Source organism: Ctenocephalides felis, unplaced genomic scaffold, assembly GCF_003426905.1.
Source record: "Ctenocephalides felis isolate EL2017-DRISC unplaced genomic scaffold, ASM342690v1 CF-g0.4_SCAFFOLD_03571, whole genome shotgun sequence".
In the NCBI taxonomy this organism is placed as follows: Eukaryota; Metazoa; Arthropoda; class Insecta; order Siphonaptera; family Pulicidae; genus Ctenocephalides; species Ctenocephalides felis.
In genome coordinates, this window is record NW_020539725.1 from 44,785,813 (window position 1) to 44,806,517 (window position 20,705).

The window sequence follows — 20,705 nt, forward strand, 5'->3', positions numbered from 1 at the left end:
TTTTGTGTTCCTGCAGAATTTGCTTCGCTGCAATAACCGTGATTACGTCACTCGAACTGAGCAAAGGGGTGATTTTTGGGTGCTGCGTAACTATATACAAGCTGGACACGGAGCTCTCGGATGCACTGATTCGATAACATATACTACTCACGCTGATTACACATTTTTGGATAATGTCATCCCCTTATTGGAACGTTGGAGAGGGCCCTTAAGTCTGGCCTTACATGCTCCTGGCACAGATTTTGCGCCAACATTAGATACTATACGATATCTTAGAGATTGTGCGCCGGGTTCCGAGCTCGTCAGAGAATATGTTACTTTTCATATTTACTTTGGCAGCAAACATATGCCCAAGCAAGTAAGTTTAAATATACATTTTCTAATTTAAAAATGAGTATTGTGTAAAGTTTAAATTAATTGTTACAATTAATTTGAAGAAAGAGATTATTAATTTTATTTGTAAGTTATATAAACCTTATATAAAAGAGAAATAAGTTTGTACAAACAAAAAAATATTTTTCTTAGCTTCCGAAACCTGTGGAGGCATTATCAGATGCGCATTCTTTAATTGCTCTTTACCTGCACCGTATGTGAATGCCAATGCTTCATTACTTTACAAAGCAAAACATAAACTTTTGTATCCTGTGAATGTTGGAAGAAATATTGCAAGGGAGGCAGCACTTACACACTTTATTTTAGCTAGTGATGTTGAATTATATCCTAGCCCAGATCTGATTAGAAAATTCTTAGAAATGATTGCAAGAAACGAAGGATCTCTGTTAAGGAAAAACCCTAGGTACAAAAAATCAATTTTATATGTAGTGATTTTATAATGTAATCATATTAATATTTTTTGAAACTTTTCAGAGTGTTTCCTTTAAGCATATTTGAAGTCAATGAAGGCCAAGAGATTCCTAAAGATAAAACAACTTTAACATCAATGTTAAATAAAAATTTAGCTATACCATTCCATAAAAGACTATGTCCCAGTTGTCACAAAGTACCAAAGGCCGAACAGTGGGTGAAAGCCAATGAAACAGAAGGTTTGATATATTTGTTTTCTAACAATTTGCTTTTGGTAAAAGGATATAATTTTTGATATATTTGTTTTCTAACAATTCTTTTAAGCGATATAATTGTCATTATTTTTAATCATTTATTACTCTCAATTTTTATTACAGGTTTAGGTGTATTTACTGTAGGTAAGCGAATAGGTCAATTTATTAATTGGGAACCAATTTACATAGGGACACACGATGATCCCTTATATGATGAAAGGTTAAGTTGGGAAGGAAAAAAAGACAAAATGACGCAGGTATGATCAATTAATTTATTGCTATTATTGTTCTATTTATATATCTAGATAATATTAATTAATTTCATCTGTCTTCCATTTCTGATTTCAATTGATTTGTTAAATCTATTTGCTTTTGAAGTAAATATAAATTTTCTCTTTTCCTTTGCTGTTGACGTTGAACATCTCGAATCACTCCTTCATGTAATTTTTCTCTAATAACAAAAAGTATGTCACATGAGTACTTGTTTTGATAAGTCATCAAATAAAAAAGCTTTTTACATTAAAACAACAAACTAAATCAAATATAGTTTTACGCATATTGATATTAGTTAGATATGGTAATGGTAATTTCTTTTTCCGAACTAAATACTATTTTTAATTCAAAGTAATTATAACTTTGAGAATATGCTATTGTTAATTCATTCTAGTGCATGCAGAATGTAATATAATTTTAAAAAAAGATATTCTAACATTACCTGTCTTCATTTTGATTATAGTGAACATAACCTATAATTCCAACTGCAGCACTTAAACAGCTAATAAATGTTATTTTCGATGCTAATGACATTATCCACCGATATAAGTTTCATTAATTTATTGATATGTGTATTTTTTTTATTATTTTACATATTTCCACATTTATACGTCAATCCTTCTTGACATTTCGATTTGAAATGTCAAAATCTTGTACAAGTCTGCAGTACTGCCATCTTCGTCGTAAATACAAACGTGCGTTTGTGCTGCCATCTTTGGTTCATAAGTATGAGACTAATTGATTTTGGGATATACATTTTTATAGTTGGTTCCAGTTGGTTTTAGGTTTTAAATTCAAATTTATTTTCTTTTGAATAGATTTTAAAGACTAAATTGTTTTAAATATTTTATTATAATACAACAGTAGCAATAATAGTCAATCGCATTAATGAATGTTATGATCGTTTATTGATTTTTCATTTGTTGTCTTGATGTCTTGAGATATTAGGAGTAGTAAAAGGAAATCCATTACTTGGTTGCAATTATCTTTATCTCAAGTTATATAAGTCCGATCGGGCTATAGATTGACTCAGTTTTGAGCAAAGAGAAATTTTGCTACATTTTACAGTTTTATATCGTGTTTATGGTCCTGATACTGTAACGGCCAATTACAGACAACTTTGTTTCGTCGATTCCGTAATTTTAATATCAAAGATGCACCTCCATTGTATTTTATGGTCCTGACACTGTATCAGCAAATTACGAGCAATTTTGTTTTGTCGATTTCGTTTCGGTAATTGTGATATCAAACATGCACCACACACTGGAAAGCCAGTTTTCGAAAAAATCGCCAAAATAATGGTCATTGTCGAGACCGATGATCAGGAACTGTTTCGATTGCCGAAGAGCTAAAGATTGCACAAAAAACCGTTTGGAACCGTTTGAATAAGACTGGATACAAAAAGGTGATCGTCGATATATGGGTATCACACGAGCCAACGCAAAAACCTCATGGACCGAAGTTTAAAATCTGCAAATCGCTGCAGAATTGCAACCAAGTTGACCCATTTATGGAGTGGCTGATGAAACGTGGATGACTTACAATGACGGTCGTTGACTAATTGCGTTGACTAATTGCGGTGAGTCGGAAACAGTGGCCAAGCCAGGATTGACGAACCGGAAGGTTTTGCTGTGTTTGTGGTGGGATTGATTGGGAATTAACTACTCCGAATTGTTCCCCTATGGCAAAACTCCTGGCTTGGAACTGTGCCATCAACGATTTGATCTTCAGAAGCGGCTATCTTTGGCCAACATAAGAGGAATTGTGTTCCATCAGGACAACGTCATCGAGCTTAATTGGGAGGTTCTTACGTATCCACCTTATAGTTCGGAATTGGCACCAAATGATTACTCTCTGCCGTTTCTGTGCATGGCTAACGGTTTTGCTAGTGAAAAATTTGCTTCAAGAGAAGATTGTGCAAACCGACCGAGTGAATTGTTTTGCCAATAGAGAAGAGGGATTCTACTAGAGGGGCACAATGATGTTTTCTCCAAAATGGCAACAAGTTATCGATGAAAATGGCGCATTTTTTATATAAATCGGATCATTTAACTATGATAATTAAAACCTTCAATTTCATGCAAGAATAATGGATTTCTTTTTAGTACACCTTAAATACCATTCCAGATTTTTTTTTTGAATTTATGAAACTATTTTTAAATATAATTATTATTATGCAATTGCACCAACTGTTACATATATTTTGAAAAGAAAAATAGGTTTTAATCAATTAACAATAATAATAATAAATGGTAGTCTGCCGGAAGGCAGGTCCATGGTGTGGAAGCCACCACAAAGAAATGATTCCCTTCATCTATTATTCTCATTACCACTAATCCCCCTCTCCTTTTTTCATGTATTTTCCTTTCCAAACTTCTGCTTCCATGCTTCTTGATCTTGTGCTTCGGCTTTCGGTTCCCTGTATTTTTTCTTCTCGCGATAACAATAATCAATTCAAACATTCATTCATTGTATGGTGGAATTCATGATTACATTTATTGGACTATATAACTGCTCTATTCAACAGATCATTCATTGTTTCATTCATAAATTTGGTTTGCATAACATCGCATTTGGTATTTATTTCCACAATTCATTCATGAAACATTTTTTTTGGACGTAGCTGGGAACTTCTTTAATGCCTAATTTGAATATCAATTCATTTCAATAATAAATATTTTGTTATAAGTTTCTAATCACTTTTCAATTATATATTTTTGATTATTACATACATTTACAACACGAGGACAAGATGAATCATTTCAATACTTATTGCATTTTTATTAAATAATTTTATTAGCACATCTGCGGCTTATAAAAAATAAATCGACAATTGCATATTCCATTTATTAATTTTCAGGGTTACGCATTGTGCGTTTTGGATTATGACTTTCTGATATTGGACAATGCTTTCCTAGTGCATAAACCAGGCATAAAAATCTATAAGATAGATCCTAAGAGACAAGTTTTATCCACAAAAACAAATAAATTAATTAAATTAATTATCTTTCCTGAGCTCAAAGTGCTTTATGGGGTTCGGAAGGGATGTGCTGTTTAGCATCGTGAACATTTTGCAGTGAGATTAGCTACACGATTAAAACAGTTATATAAAAATATATTTTTATTATAATAAACATTAGTGTCATTATTAAATATGAATTGTGAAAATGATAATTGACACTTCTTTATTATGTTGTGAAGTCGTGCAATCTAGTATAAGAGGCTACACTTGCCGTAATTAATTTAATATTCTGTATAAAACAATATTGTACAATCAATTAATTCTGTATGTATAATTAATTTTTGTTGATATGTACAATAAGATTTAATATGAATTCCGAGGAACAGAATGTACATATTGATCATGAACCTGTGAATATTATGTTAATTAAATAATTTATCTATAACGATTTTATTTATAAGAGGTAGGCAAATTTGCAAAAAAAAAAAATTACTTTTAACTAAATTGTTTCCACTTATTTATTATTATTGTACTACTCTTGTTTTCTCGTCATATTTTCAAAAAAAAAAAAAAATTAAATCTCTATTCTTTGTGCGATGTTTATATTTTCTTATTTAAAACATGTAAATTTAGTATTAAGTATTTTAAAACTGTGCCTTAATAATCACTATGACAATTTTAGGTATACATTGAGATCTTTCTGTTTACATATGTTTTGTAAAACTGTACAGTAATTTTAATGTCAGTATTTAGATATTCGTATTTAATAGTTTTAAGTTATTTTAATAATATGTGCTATAATAAATATAATATAGAATTCACATTTTGTGTTTGAAAGTATAAAATTCGTTATTTATTATAAGTCTTAACGGGACCGACATTATCTTACAATTTCATTCTAGTTTCTTTTTTCATTTACTACAAGTAGCTCAACATGGAATTTGAAAAACAAAAGAAGTTTCACATTTAAATGACAAAAGAAAAGCGATTATTAAATCAATGCTGCAGAAGTTTTTGATTGCAACTTTTTGTGAATACTTGAGGAAATAAAAGTAATATGCACCACATTATTTTAAAGTAAGTTATTTGTTTAGATTTTTTGTAATATTTTTCAGTCAATTATACTTGTGTAAATATAGCGTGAAATAATAAAGAATTGTTATACAATAAGTCGACTCGTCCTGCGGAATTTGTAAAAGCCGAAAAAAATTACGCTTTCGGTGAAAGCAAATTTAAAAATGCAAATGCAAGTTCATTTACTTTTGCTTTGCATAAATATTTTAACCATAGAACAAACGCCAAACTCATGTTAAATATTCACCAAATATGAAATATAGTTCAGGATCAATTTGTATATGTATATACTTATAACTTTTTCATTTCAATTGAAATATTACAGAAATAAAAGATGGATATGGTTCATATTAGGATTATTGCTAATAACTGCTTTAATTCTGAAATCGTCCATTCTGGGAAAATATAGATTTGAAATCATCGAAAGGAACGAATTAAAGGTGATGTATTAAAGGCGTATAAAATATTATATTTATATTGAAAGTTATCAACTTGTTTATATGTTTATAAACTAAATATATTTAGTCTATTCAATTCTAATTTTGACATTTCAATAATTGAAATTGAAAATGGAATTTATGATAAAAATGATGCTTGAAATTAAGAATTCAAAAACCATGTCAAAATTTTTGATGCTGCTGACCGTATCTAAAGAATATTCCATGAACCAGTTAAATGTCTTTCAATTTTTCATATGTGATTATATATATATAAATATATCATCCAGAATGAAATTGCTAGAAACTTAACATATGATCTGATCAACTGCCGAGCAACAATAGCTTCCTTGAACCCGAAACAAACTAGACGCTTTGCAACATCTAGAATTTTACCGCGAAACCATTGGGATTATGCAAAAGATGAAAACTTGCTAGTCAAATTAAAAGTAAGTATTTAATATATAATTAAGTAACGCTATAGTAATTAAGAAAACAGTGGTTAATCCTACTGAGTTGCCTTCTCAAAGAAAATAACTTGCAAATACAGCTCAAAGAATACGTAGTATTCTTGAGTAGCTAGTAGAAAGAAGTAGTTAAGAAAAATCAAAAATATAATTAATTTACAATTGTTTGTTTACAGGCATTGCTGAAATGTAAAAATCGGGATTATATTATGCGAACCGAACAAAGGGGCGATTTTTGGGTGATGCGCAATTACGTGCAAGCAAATCATGGTCCTTTGGAATGCACAGATTCTATAACATTTTCAACTCATGCTGATCATTCTTATTTGGACAATGTAGTTCCCTTGTTGGAGCGATGGATGGGGCCAATTAGCCTGGCTTTATATACTCCAGGCACAGATTTTCTTCCGGCATTCGATTCAATACGCTATCTTAGAGATTGTGGACCGTATTCAAATCTAGTACGCGAATTTGTCACATTCCATGTGTATTTTGAAAAAGCGTATGTTCCTAATCATGTGAGTAATAGTAATAGTTTCAGGCGTATTATATACATATGAAGTTTTTAGAATATCATATATACAAGTAACCTCCGCATAACACGGTACTTCTATAACACGGATTCCCTCTAACACTGTTTAAAAATTGAGATTGTATACTAATTCTTAAAAAAAAATAATAAATGTAACATTTATTTATTATAAAATCATGATATGTAGCAAGTATTTTTGAATTCTTGGAACGAAACCACTCTTTTTGTACTAGTTCTTTATAACACGCTAGTTTTTTGAACGTTTTATACCGTTTTATACGGGGGTTATCTGTATATATATAAAATATTCTTCTAATAATAAATTATTTATTATTTATGAGTTAATCATAAATAATTTAGCACAAAATCTTAAATAGAACCATAACAATATGTTATCAGCAAATGAACAAATACAACGGAATAACTATATGATTCTACAATAATTGGTGGACATGGGAATTTACAACAAACTTATATTTTCAACAACATATTGCTCAAATTAAAATTATAGTATTACGCTTTAAGTATAATTAAGTTTGAAAAAGCAAATATGTAAGTAAATTATGAATATGAATGAATTAGACATTTAATAAAAAACCTATTTTTCTCTAGGGTCTTAGATATTTAAGAAGTCAATTGAGCAAGAAATCGTTCAATTGTTCTCTAGCCGCGCCTTATACAAATGTCGAACGTTCTACGCTCTTTAGATCAATTCTTAATCTTTCTTATCCAATTAATGTTGGAAGAAATATAGCAAGGGAAGCAACAATGACACACTTTGTTTTAGCGAGCGACATTGAATTGTATCCTACTCCAGATTTGATTAGAAAATTTTTAGAAATGATTGCTAGAAACGAAGGACCTCTATTAAGCAAAAATCCGAGGTAAGAAAATATATGTTATGTAAAACGCATGTATCTGTAACTGGTGGTAATTGGAAATCACATTGGTTATTTTGTAGTGAAAGGGAAAGCTCATTTTTGAAATAAACATCAGTTTATCTTAATAGCTAATTCCCAATTATTATTAAGTCAATTATATTATATATCAGGATGTTTATGCAACTTGAATCGACAAAATTTCACTTACACCTAGTTTCTTTAATGTTGCTATATAGAATAAAGTCTATTGTATTATAATGAACTAATAATGTTATATGGTCTTAAAATAATTGGAAATCAACCTTGCTTAGAGTTTTCCCATTGAACATATTTGAAGTGGAGGAATTTGTGAAAGTTCCTGAAGATAAACCTGCACTAATCAGGATGTTGAAAGAAAATTTAGCAATACCATTTCACAAGAAAATTTGTCCTTATTGTCATAAGATACCAAAAGCAAATGCATGGCTGAGAACAAGTAGTAAAGATGGTGCAAAACAAGGTTAATATAATTTTTTTTATAATTAAGTCGAATTATGAAATACTATATCACATTCCCATGTTTATAAATTTTAGATTTAAATATATTTACTGTGGCTAAAAGAAGAGACAATTTTTTGTGGTGGGAACCGATATTCATAGGTACTCGAAATGATCCTCTGTATGATGAAAGCTTTACTTGGGAAGGCAGAAAGGACAAAATGATACAGGTACTTTGTTGATCCTAAATCAATGCTTTGAATTTCTATTTAAATTAATTTCAATATAAATGGCAGTGATGGAGTGATATATATATATATATATATATATATATATATATATATAAATTTGTAATTAGCTCTTTTTGTAGGCTTATATAATGTGTTTGTTGGACTATGACTTTTTCATACTGGACAATGCTTTTTTAGTACATAAACCAGGCATAAAAATTTACACTGAAGATAAAAATTCTTTAAATTTAACTACAACAGTTAATAAGCTATATAGAACTATTGTTAATTCACAATTAAAAATGCTCTATGGTATACGAAAGGGTTGTTGAAGAGCAAAATTAAATTAGTTGAAGGTAATAAATATATCTTATTATCAAAAATATATCATGTTTTCAAATGTAATGTATCTTAATCCTATGTTTACACTGTGATGATTGGCCGCGTTTTTTTCCTATGCGTTTTGTGATAATTTATAATTATATTTACGATTATAATTCATTCTTTTCAAATATAAATTTGATAAATCTAAATGTATAAAAAAAACAAAAGAATCATTCACTAGCAAAAATAATGTACTTCAAAGCAAGTTAGTATAACAATTCGGCAAATTAAAATGCTGCAATCGCATTTAGATCCCAATGTTAATAAAAGAATCGATAAAGTTGATCGCTTAATAAAAAAATACGCAAAACGACCAAGTCCCGTCACTTCTTGTGTAACAGAAACACAAGAAGATCAAAATGAAAATATCAGTGACAAGTAAGTAATCAATGAAATAAAACTTCATTTTCAGATCTCGGATCAATATCAAAATAATTACAGAAAAAACAAACAAATTTATGATTAATTTTTATTAAATAATTTAAAAACGTGAGAAATAATTTACTGAACATGTTTAGAAACTGATTCTACAATATCTGCTTTATGATCGCTTACATTCGGAGCAGATTCATAAGTACAAATTGTCACACCATGTTTATGGCCTTTAGTATATTCTCCTCGAAGTCCAATATAATAAACCCTCGTAGAATCACTTCCAAAATTTCCCGGTATGTGAATTGTCAGATGATGAACAGATGAAAATGTCACTACTCTAAAACAAGAGAAATGATTATGAATAAATTTTCAATAATAGAATAACGGAAGCATTATCATATAGTTCTATATATCTTTAAAGAATTCATGGTCTTTTTCAAATTTTATTATTGTAGATACATTCATTTTAACTCATTTTACATTAGTTAAATATATAAAACATACTTAGTGGGATATTCTAGAGTGCCTGTTTCATCTCTATGCAATTCAAATTCTTGATCTGGTGCTACAGCAGTATCATCAAATGTCATATGTGGCCGATTTTTATATCTAAAAAAGTTATAAAATGAGTAGAAATAACATAGATGCTTCTTGAAAACAAAAAAGAAAAGGTGACCAGTATGAATTGATTTTTATTGTGAGAATATCCTTGCGGAAAGGTGTTTTTGAATGAGATCTATTACTAAACTATCGTCATGGAAAAAATTTTAATTAGTTTTTGTCTGATGTTATTGGTATCTAACTTACATCTTTGTTAATGTAATAAATGCTGAAATATTGTGCATGAATAATGATCTTGACTGTTTTTATAGGTTTTGGGTTTCAAAAAATCATTAATTTATCTTATATTTAATTTTTTTACTTTGTTTAACATATATATGTTAAATTCTATTTAACAATTATTAATTATATGCTAGTGCTTCTATCATTGTTGTGGCATTATATAAAAGCCAAATGAATTAAATATAATTTTGTTGCTATTATCTATTTCGATGCTTGTGCAAGCATATCATATTTATTAACAAAATCTCATAGAGTTATAAAAATGGTTTAATTTTTTTTCATTTGCCCATTTTCATAATTGATATTTAGAAATACTTATTAAATTTTCTTACAATCCGATTAAACAAATTATAGATAAATCTCTTGAATTTCGAGAAATTTTATAATGGGCTAATCATACTTGAAAAATAATAATTGATGAATATGTTACAAAAAAGACGTCATACCATATTTGCATATTATTTACACTTTTCACTAAATGAATAACTTACAATCTAAGTTTTGCTGGATGGGATTCTTCTGCGCCACCGATAATTATTAATCCTTTCAATTTAATATTTCCTGTAAATGGGATATTAAATAAGAGTTCTTCATCAGCATCGCTTTCCACGTACTAAAATAATCCAACGTTTTTTTTATAAAACACATTGAATAAATGAAATAAATATCCAACAAAGTCATTCCATAATCACTTTTATTTACATTTTCAAAATTCAACCTTTCTTCCCACGGTTTAAAAATAGTTTTTCCGCTTCCCTCATTGGTTTCATTTAAACATTCCAAATTCTCAGTATCTATTTTTTCGTATAAACTGTACTGTAGCCCCATTTCGGGGGTATTATCATGTTTATGATCACCCTCACAGCTATGCCCATGGTTAACCATAATGTTTTGAATGATTTAGTAAAAAATATTTTTTCTAAAATCAAAACTGTATTGTTAAATTTTGAAAAATGTTTTAATTTGGTTATGATAATGTATAACTAAAATTTTGCCAATTTGTAGGTTCGTAATATTTACATGACTTTTGCAACTGTCATTCTGCACAATTTTGAAAAGTTTGGCTATCGTGAAGTAGATGGCGCGCGTAAAGTTTTTAAGTAGTATGGTTCTTTTGAATTTAGCTAATTGTAATTAACTCTTATAGTATTCTCTTATTTTGTTAAGATATTATCGGTATTTGTACAAATTTTTGTTGTAAAATTCTGGTAAAAAAAGAATAATATATAATAATATCACAATCATCTTCCTCCTGAACTAATAGGACCGGAAGCATTGATTTTTTTTTATTAATTTTTACCAAGAAAATTTACAGCACTATTTTTTTTATTGATTTACTATTTTTAATATAAGATATTGTATATAATATAAAACAGTGAGTGAAATTTCTTTGTGTGCTTGTAAATATATTTTTAAAAATAACTATCGATTAATTTTGATATCAAAAGATAATAATATTGTTTTTTGTAATTATGTAGTTGGCATTCCTGTTACAACTGTCATTAACCATTAAGTACTTCATTAAACTAATATAGTAAATAAAAATAAAGGTAGCCTGTTTATTAACAAATTATCTATATATTGATAAAGAAATAATAATAAATCGAAATATAAATTAAGGTAAGGCTCAATGCACATATTTTATATAAATTATAATTTTATTTAATACAAGCTATATTATCCACAGAAATGCAGAGCAACTTGCTTCTATATCCTCCTGGAGTTTGGGTACATTAGACAGCCTTGTAATCACTCACAGCTACGATGATCTGCCTGATAATATATTATTGAACGTTTTTCGATATCTTAGCGAAGAGGAATTGCGAGAAAGTGTATGTAATTTAAAAAAATAATATTTGTTTTATTAAATCTATTAATTTTTTTTCTCATAGGTATCACACGTGTCGCGAAAATGGATGCAGGCAACCAGGCATCCGGCGTTACAGACACGATTACGTTATGCCCATTTATCGATAAATAATATTCAAATTCTTCAAGATTTAAGACAATCTGGCTTTCAACTGCAAGAACTACGATTATATAGAATTGGTAATGTTTTATATTAGATTTGTATCTGGATTTTGATATTTTCAATTTTTACGAAACTAAATTATATTATTGAACTACATCGACGGCGACGGCTACATCTGTTTATTAATTTATTTGAATACTGATTTTGGCTACATACTTGTATTAATTTAAAAAAATACGAAATACGCTTATTAAATACTTCTAAAAATTTGTTATGTTCGAATTTTCTTAAGGTGATGTTGTGAGTGTAGTTCGGCAATTATGCAGATGTAACCTTCAATTGAAACTTCTGCATGTCAAGTATTGTTCAAGAAATGAAGAAGATGCCAAATTGTACAACAAAAATATTCCAAAAGAGGTAAGATCATTATATAATTTAGTATTAAAATTATCATTATTTAAATATAATTACTTTCAACAATTTTCGAACATTCCAACAAAATAAGAGAAATAGTTTCATAGTTACTATACACCAAATACAAGAGTATTTTCTAAGTTGTTTAATTTGTTTCTGATATAATTTTTCTTGTTTATTTATAATCTTCTTGTTTCTATCTATTTATTAACCGTTTTAGTATTAAATTAAAAAACATAATTTTCTATTATATAAACAGCTAATGAATGCCATACCTGAGTCTGTATTTTTGAATGCTCTGGTAGCTCTCAAAGAACTGGAAGAATTGAATCTGAAAGGAACAGTATTCAGGCAAGAAAATAAAAATATTTTTTATACATTGAAGTATTGCCAAAATATTCAAATTGTTTAGCTCAAATTTGGTATAAATGACTAAGACGCAAATTTAATTTTGTTCCTATAACTATAGCTCTAACTAAAAACTATCTGCTACTTTTCGCATATTTAAAATGCGTTTATTTCAAAAACTATTTGAACTGCGATCGAAATATTTTAATAACATTTTTCTAAGGTCATAAGGAACCAACGTTATGATTATGATCAGAATCGGCAACAAGAAATTTTTGTCGCAAATCGTGAAATAATACTTGACAAGTGGGTCGTGGTATGATTTCAGTTTTTTTTCGATTTATTTGGCAACCGTTGAGAATATAAAAATGCAGTTTTCATGTTATTCTAGCCCACGTAACAATTCACTTGATGTTTAATTGGAGCCTTCACGTGCCCGAGAAGTCTGTGAAAAATTAAAAAGACTATTTTTTTCGACCATTTTTGAGCATTTTTTACATATGAAATCTTTAAACGGTTATAACTCCCAAACTATACATCATAGGACTTTGCTATTAACTGCTAACTGTAGCTAATAATATTTATTAGCAGATAATATATAATAGCGTTAGGTCATATATATTGGCTTAATGTGTACGAAACATATGCTGCAATAATTAGATATAGTTTTTTTTTTAATTCTTTACAATAACCATTTTTAACAATATAGTATTTTTTACTTGAATTTGTATATAATTATTTTATAATATATATAAACAATATCAACGTGCTACTAAAAGGTGCTTTTGTAATTATTTATTTTTAATGTTTATAATATAAGAGGTTTTTATTTTTAATGTTTTAATATAAGAGTTAATATTGCAATTTAAATTTTCAGAGCACGTAGATTCTATCAACAATTAGCTGCAGCCACAAATATTAAAGTTTTCGCGTTCGGTGCAAACCCTCTTCTTCGCAACAGCGATATCCTTGGAGTTGCTTTCAACTGCAGGCAGATAGAAAGGCTGAGTGTTTCCAGGTAAATTTTATTTAGATGTATAACCTCACCTTTAGATGTATAACCTCACCTTTACCAGTGCAGTGAATTAGTATAATTTGTTATCAGTTTAAATTTATCCATAGGCGTCCAAACAGCGTAATGCTGACGGGCCAAGATATTCGCTTCGCCTTCTCGTCCAGCAGCGGCCTGTCGAGTCGTCTGACCTGCCTGAAATTTGACGCCACCGGTCTCGACCCGAAAGACTTCGCAGAACTTCTGAAATGTCAACGATTAGATTCGCTCACGTTGAACAACGCGGTTAACCTTGCCGGAGAAACTTTCAGGTTTGAATAGATACAATATTTGGTTATATAAGAAGTTTATTATTCATATGATTTTATTCTATAAAATATGGCCACACATCAATCTATTTTATGGTACACTAAAATTAATGACCATCTTTTCTACATCAAGATTTACATTATTAAAATTTTCATCCACTATTACTACAAGCAATCATTTTTGCATTTCTTCAGATAACCACTTGCTCCTATAAAAAACACATTGCATTATTTGCGATTATATTTATACTTATATTTTATTTTAGCAAGTGGTTATCTGAAGAAATGCAAAAATGATTGCTATGAAATGATGAATAAGAATGTACTACTTAGTAACTAATAACTAAAGAAAAGTTGACCCCATATACTAGGTACGAAGGTACGACTAAGATTATAGGTGATACGACTAAGGCGACTAGGCGCTTTAACGGTGCCGAAAGCATATGTTTGAAAAACTTAAAAATGATATGACTCCGGTCGGATATGACTCCGGCCGGATATGACTCCGCTCGGATGTGACTCCGATCGGATATGACTCCGGTCGGATTTGACTCTGGTCGGATTTGACTCTGGTCGGATTTGACTCCGGTCGGATTTGACTCCGGTCGGATATGACTCCGGTCGGATATGACTCCGGTCGGATATGACTCCGGTCGGATATGACTCCGGTCGGATATGACTCCGGTCGGATATGACTCCGCTCGGATATGACTCCGGCCGGATATGACTCCGCTCGGATGTGACTCCGATCGGATATGACTCCGGTCGGATTTGACTCTGGTCGGATTTGACTCTGGTCGGATTTGACTCCGGTCGGATTTGACTCCGGTCGGATATGACTCCGCTCGGATATGACTCCGGTCGGATATGACTCCGCTCGGATATGACTCCGCTCGGATATGACTCCGCTCGGATATGACTCCGCTCGGATATGACTCCGCTCGGATATGACTCCGCTCGGATATGACTTCGCTCGGATATGACTCCGGCCGGATATGACTCCGCTCGGATATGACTCCGCTCGGATATGACTCCGCTCGGATATGACTTCGCTCGGATATGACTCCGGCCGGATATGACTCCGGTCGGATATGACTCCGGCCGGATATGACTCCGGTCGGATATGACTCCGGTCGGATATGACTCCGGCTGGATATGACTCCGGCCAGATATGACTCCGGTCGGATATGACTCCGCTCGGATATGACTCCGGCCGGATGTGACTCCGGCCGGATATGACTCCACTCGGATATGACTCCGGCGGGATATTACTCCGGCCGGATATGACTCCGGCCGGATATGACTCCGGCCGGATATGACTCCGGCGTCTAAATTTGAGAAAATGAGTAGTTTTTTTGACGTTTGGTAAAATTACAATTAGACGATTTACTTGGTATAACGATAGTAGTACTTGGTCTTAATGAACATTGAAGTCCTACGAAAACTGGTTTAAATATAAAAATTGTTGATTTTTGAAAATTTGCTTTAAGAAAATACTCCTTGTTCTTTCGTTTACAATGATGTGTAATAAATCCACTCGGAATACTTTTAATAACTCATAAATTAATTTATTTTTTATTGATTAAATCGATTATTTACACATATCGGGAAGTTCATGTAACTTGGCACAAGGCAAAATACCAATACTAGCTAGTTCTGTTTTATATCAATGAAAAACAATATTTATGCTTTTTCGGCGCCTTCGAAATGAATGTGAAATTCAAAAAATTTTCGGACGCAGTACGGGTATAAGAATTGTTGATAATGTGCGCATTACTCATCCGATTTTCAATGTTTGCGATGACCAATAAGTTTGGTAGGTTTTCAAGGAACTCTCGTCGTGAAAATACTAACATTCGATGTTACAACACCTAACAAAGAATATATAAAACGCAGTATGAATAGAAAATACAAGAAAAAAGACAAAATACTAGTATAAAAAAGTTAATATCCTTATAATTATCTTTCTGTGCATTTTTTCGTTTTTTTCTGTGAATTGTTTCGTTGATCGACAGCTAAAGAAATTTTAGAAAAAGTCAAGAAATTTTAAGTCGATAGGACTACTAAAAGTTTTTTTTTTTAAATTGAAATCGAAAAAAGTCTGACCAGACCACTCCGACCGAAGGAGGGGTTAAATAACCCAAAATTAAAACTTTATTGCTTGTTAGGCAAAAGCCTATGCTAAATATATAGATTCAATAAACGCCTTTTTTTCAATTTAAAATGGACTAAATATTATAGCATTATTTTTTCAGCTTTAGCAACCTTACACTACTTTCTAAATATGCATCTTTTAGTCTTCTTTGAAATCTTTTTTCAAATAAATAACATTTATTTCAAGTATTTTAGCTGTAGATGTTTTAACGTAAAAATTATATTATAATATTTTTATAGATTATTTCCATCATCCTTTCTCCGATTGCGCTGCCTCAAAATAAGAAATGGATTTTCTCTAGTTTCAGAAGATTTTGTTTATGTATTTACTGAAGGAAAACAAGTATGAGTATGAATTTCCTTGAATAAATAAGTTTTTATGTAACATATTTTAACTTTTTATAGACTATGCGACAGATGAGAACTCTGGATTTCGCAAGCTGTTGGAAACTTGATGATAAAGCATTAAGAGCAATTTGTTCAACGTGTTTTGGTGAACTCAAACAATTGCGATTAGCATGCTGTAAGGTGAGTGATAATTTAAATACTATTCAAATTTAAATTTTTCTATGTAAAAGATAATGACTATACATACACAAATATACTTATTTCCAATTTTGGAAGTTAAATATTTATAATTACCGTAGTGTAGTTTTGGTGATACCACCTACTACTTACCAGTTCTTAATATTTTTCATAATTCAATCAAATATGTTCTAGGCCATCCATTGTATCTATCCCATCTACCAATGTGCGTACCTGGAAGCCCTGGACGTAGCATATGTGCCTGGTGCCGACGCTGCAACCCTACAAACTCTATGTGCAGGAAAGAATTCTCTTCCTGCATTGAGAATGCTCGTCATTGGAGGAGCTGATGATAATTCTTCCTACTGTGGTTCGATTGGACTTGGTAGAACTACTGCTTTGCCAGGTAGAACATTTTATTTGAATAAACATTTTTTATGAATTTATACAAAAAGCAGTTTTATCGGAAACGGTCATCGTAATCAAATACTAATAATAGCAAATGCGTAGTAAAAAATGCGAATTCTATTCATGATTAGAAAATGGCACGATACTTTTTAGTTTCATGCTTAAAAATCGAATAAAAATAAAAATCTAAAAATAACACAAACTATGCTAACGCATTTCACTAACAATAAGCTAAAATTGAGCAGCAGTGTCATTATTTTTTACCTTGATCCTAATAGAAATGTTATTGACGCATGCAGTTCCAAAGTTTAAATAACCAACAATAATAAAAATTAACCACAATAACCAAAAATTGGTTGGACTTTCAAGCTCATAATTCTCAAGCTGCTTGGGATTATTTTTTTACACGATGATTACAAGAAATTTACTATTAATAAACTAGTTATTCCATTAACTAGTAACTAATGATTTATTTAAAATTTTAATTGTTTATACCGTTATTAGGTGTGAACATCGATTCATCAAGATATAAAGAATTAAATGCTCTATTACGAACCTTAAAACAAGATCGAACAGTCAAAGTAGTAAGCACGGCCTCACCATATGATATGAAAACAAAAATTCAACTTTGTTGAAAAAACCGTTTAACAGGACTAAAAGGACTAAATTCATAATATTGACACATATTTCCTTTGAATTTTTTTAATAACTCCGTACAAGTGTGCAGCTGTATGCAATAATTCAACCTTAAAAATACAGCCTTAAAAATGATCGGTAATAATTAATAAACAATAAATGTAATTGTATTTAAAAATGTAAGTAAGAAATCAACCATAACTTAAATATTAACTGTTTTGAAAATAAAATTATTAAAATTATTTATATTATTTATGACATTTATTTTATTTAATTTTATTATTTCTTCGGTTTGCTTGTTTTTATTTATTTAAATGAATTATTTTCAAACGTTTTGCTAATTTTAACCATGACGTTATAATATCTTTGATTTTATATGACAGTAACACGGAACCGTGTTGAACCATCAATAAAATTGTTTATTCAGTTGATCATAAATTCGAGAATATTTCGTAATTCTTAACCCATTCTTGGACATCATTCATATGTAAACAAGTAATACTAGGATGCATTCCATTAATTTATTTATTGTTATTAACTTCCCGGAGGAAAAGTTTGTTGTCGCCAAAAAATTCGACTTGCTTATTTTAGGTTTTCCCGGCGTTTCAAATCATTCTGAATTCAAACATTTTCAAGTAAAAATAGGCATCATTATTATAACAATGGATTAGTATAAAATATTTTAATATCATGCAAAACCAATTCACGAAAAATTATATTTAAAGTGTAATAAGTATAATGCACCTATTCGGTCATATCCTACATAATTTCTGTAGTTACTTTTTTTATACTAAAAATTCGTACCAGGTATAATATTTATTTTGATTTAATGCGTTTTACCCATGATTCATTATAATTTTACCTTGAATTATAATTATTAGGTGATAATAATAATTATTATCAAGTTAATGCCATGTGCTATTTGCTATTATACACCTGAGAAGATTTAATTCCGTGCATTCGTGTGATCATTTCATTGTGCCAGTTAATGCTATTGATTAATTGATTTTCTGATTGATTATATCTTATTAATGCCCTGACAGATTTATATTAAATTATAGTATTAACACCTGTAATAATTATTTCTTTAAAGAGGAATAGTAATAGTAAGCAAATAAATTAAGAATTATTTTATTTATTTCTCAATGAAAATAAGGGAACCTAATATGGTTCCATGAATCGTATTTTAATATAGTTTATAAAATGTTTGGTTGTATTTAAAAAAAGATTTGATAAAATAGTTAGTTAAATAACAAATTTTCAATTTGAATCTATTACAATTACTTAAGTCAAATTTTGCAAATTCATTCAAATTTTAGAAAATATAAATATACAAGAATTTCCTTAAGCTTTAGTAAATTTTTATGTTTGCGAAATATTACGTGTAATCGTAACTTTACAATGTTTTTTTTCTGTTTTTCGATAATCCAGTTCATAATCATTCCCTCAGGCAATGACACATTTCACAAACATAAAAGCCAATTGTTTTTTATCAATCTCTTCACCATATAGTTATTTGATTAATTAATTAGTCATAAGGTGATCAGATAAAAGAATTCAAAAAGTGTAAAAAATATCGGCCTTGTGATCTTCTAGTTTGTCGTGTTAACATTCGGTAATATTTCAGGTTTTAGCATTAGACTTTCCATTTCAACCAATTCTTCTAAATTAGTATTACGCACGTTTCTTATAGATTAGATATGGTTATATCCATCTTATGCATTCTGGATTTTGAGCATTTTAAATAGCAACAGGAACGGATTATTAGATTATAATACCAGATAATATTAGGCCAAATTTTTCATTTGAAATTGGACAATTTGATATACAAATTTTGTCCTTCAGCATTTACTTTAATACGGCATTTCTGCATTCAATAAAAAGTAATCAGTATTAAAGAAATTCTAATAATAAAATTTATCAAATAAAATTAGAAACACCGTTGGGTTGTTTTCCAAAAAGCCATGTTGGTTAGAAGTATCGTCACAGTATATGGTTTTATATATTTCATATGAGTGATTTTTTTCAATAACTTTATAAGTATAAATACAAACTAGTGGTGTAAGGCATAGTGCCTTAAAGCAAATTGCTGGAACTTCCCGCGGCGTAACGAAATGTTCGAGGAATATTAAATGTTTTCAAATAGATTATTATAAATACTGTTGCATTATCTAATATTTATTTATAAGAATTATATAAACTTAATTAGAGTTCAAATTATTTATTTAAAGTATATAAGTGAGCTTTAGAGCTTTAGCCAAAATTCAAATTAAAATCTGAAATATTTTCGAAATACAACAAAAAAAATTTTTTGAAACATTTTTTTTTCCAAAAGCAATTATTTTGTCATAACAAGCTGAAAGTTTTCTGAATTATTCAAATCGGATGCTTAGTTCTTTCAAAAACTGCATTTTTTTGTATATTTAGCTCTGTATCTTTGAAATGACTGGACCTGCCTTTGCCAAAAACTAATCACCTCTTTTCCCAATCATTGCAAATTGAATGTTTTTTTGGATCATTCAAATCGGATACTCCATTCTCTCAAAAACTGATTTCTATTTTTTGCACTCTTTGTAACGGCTGGACCAGCCTTTGCCAAAAACTAGTCAGCACATCTCCCTATCAATAGATTCGAAATCGAACTATTAAAATCGGTTGACCCGTGCGCCCGAAAACATGGACGAAAAAATGCGTACATACAAAGCACATACACACACATTCATTTTTTCTGAGGTATGCCAAAATGTTCAGAAACCTCTGAAACGTGAAGATTTGCAAAAAATTTCATTTTGGATTTATTTCGGCCCATTACTATAACTTACTCTACGGGAAGTTAATAATACACGAACTGTATATTCATCATTGACTTTAATATCAGTTAAAAATTTATAATGTTTTTTTTATTTGGCCTCGATTACTTTGAGCATTTAGACAT

At 29.9% G+C, this 20,705-nt stretch overlaps 4 protein-coding genes and 1 pseudogene across 6 annotated transcripts in view; 3 read left to right on the top strand and 2 right to left on the bottom strand.

Annotated features, from left to right (window-relative positions):
* Window positions 1-4,698, top strand: part of LOC113386121 — a 7,908-nt pseudogene extending 3,210 nt beyond the window's left edge.
* Window positions 1-20,705, top strand: part of LOC113384414 (beta-1,4-glucuronyltransferase 1-like) — a 129,552-nt gene that overhangs the window by 73,701 nt on the left and 35,146 nt on the right. The gene's annotated exons all lie outside the window — the stretch shown is intronic.
* LOC113384417 (protein PET117 homolog, mitochondrial) lies at window positions 1,325-1,978 on the bottom strand. Its single transcript, XM_026622131.1, has 2 exons — window positions 1,774-1,978; window positions 1,325-1,509 (listed from the first exon to the last, which is right to left on the bottom strand). The coding sequence occupies exons 1-2, from the start codon at window positions 1,863-1,865 to the stop codon at window positions 1,380-1,382; spliced, it is 222 nt and encodes a 73-aa protein (XP_026477916.1). The 5' UTR covers window positions 1,866-1,978; the 3' UTR covers window positions 1,325-1,379.
* Window positions 4,662-8,723, top strand: LOC113386122 (beta-1,4-glucuronyltransferase 1-like). The gene is made up of 7 exons (XM_026623925.1): window positions 4,662-4,703; window positions 6,095-6,253; window positions 6,448-6,789; window positions 7,416-7,687; window positions 7,996-8,183; window positions 8,258-8,391; window positions 8,532-8,723. Exons 1-7 carry the CDS (start codon window positions 4,662-4,664, stop codon window positions 8,721-8,723), a joined length of 1,329 nt encoding a protein of 442 aa, XP_026479710.1.
* Window positions 9,277-10,998, bottom strand: LOC113384416 (PITH domain-containing protein GA19395-like). The gene is made up of 4 exons (XM_026622130.1): window positions 10,696-10,998; window positions 10,485-10,606; window positions 9,655-9,759; window positions 9,277-9,487 (listed from the first exon to the last, which is right to left on the bottom strand). Exons 1-4 carry the CDS (start codon window positions 10,876-10,878, stop codon window positions 9,277-9,279), a joined length of 621 nt encoding a protein of 206 aa, XP_026477915.1. The 5' UTR covers window positions 10,879-10,998.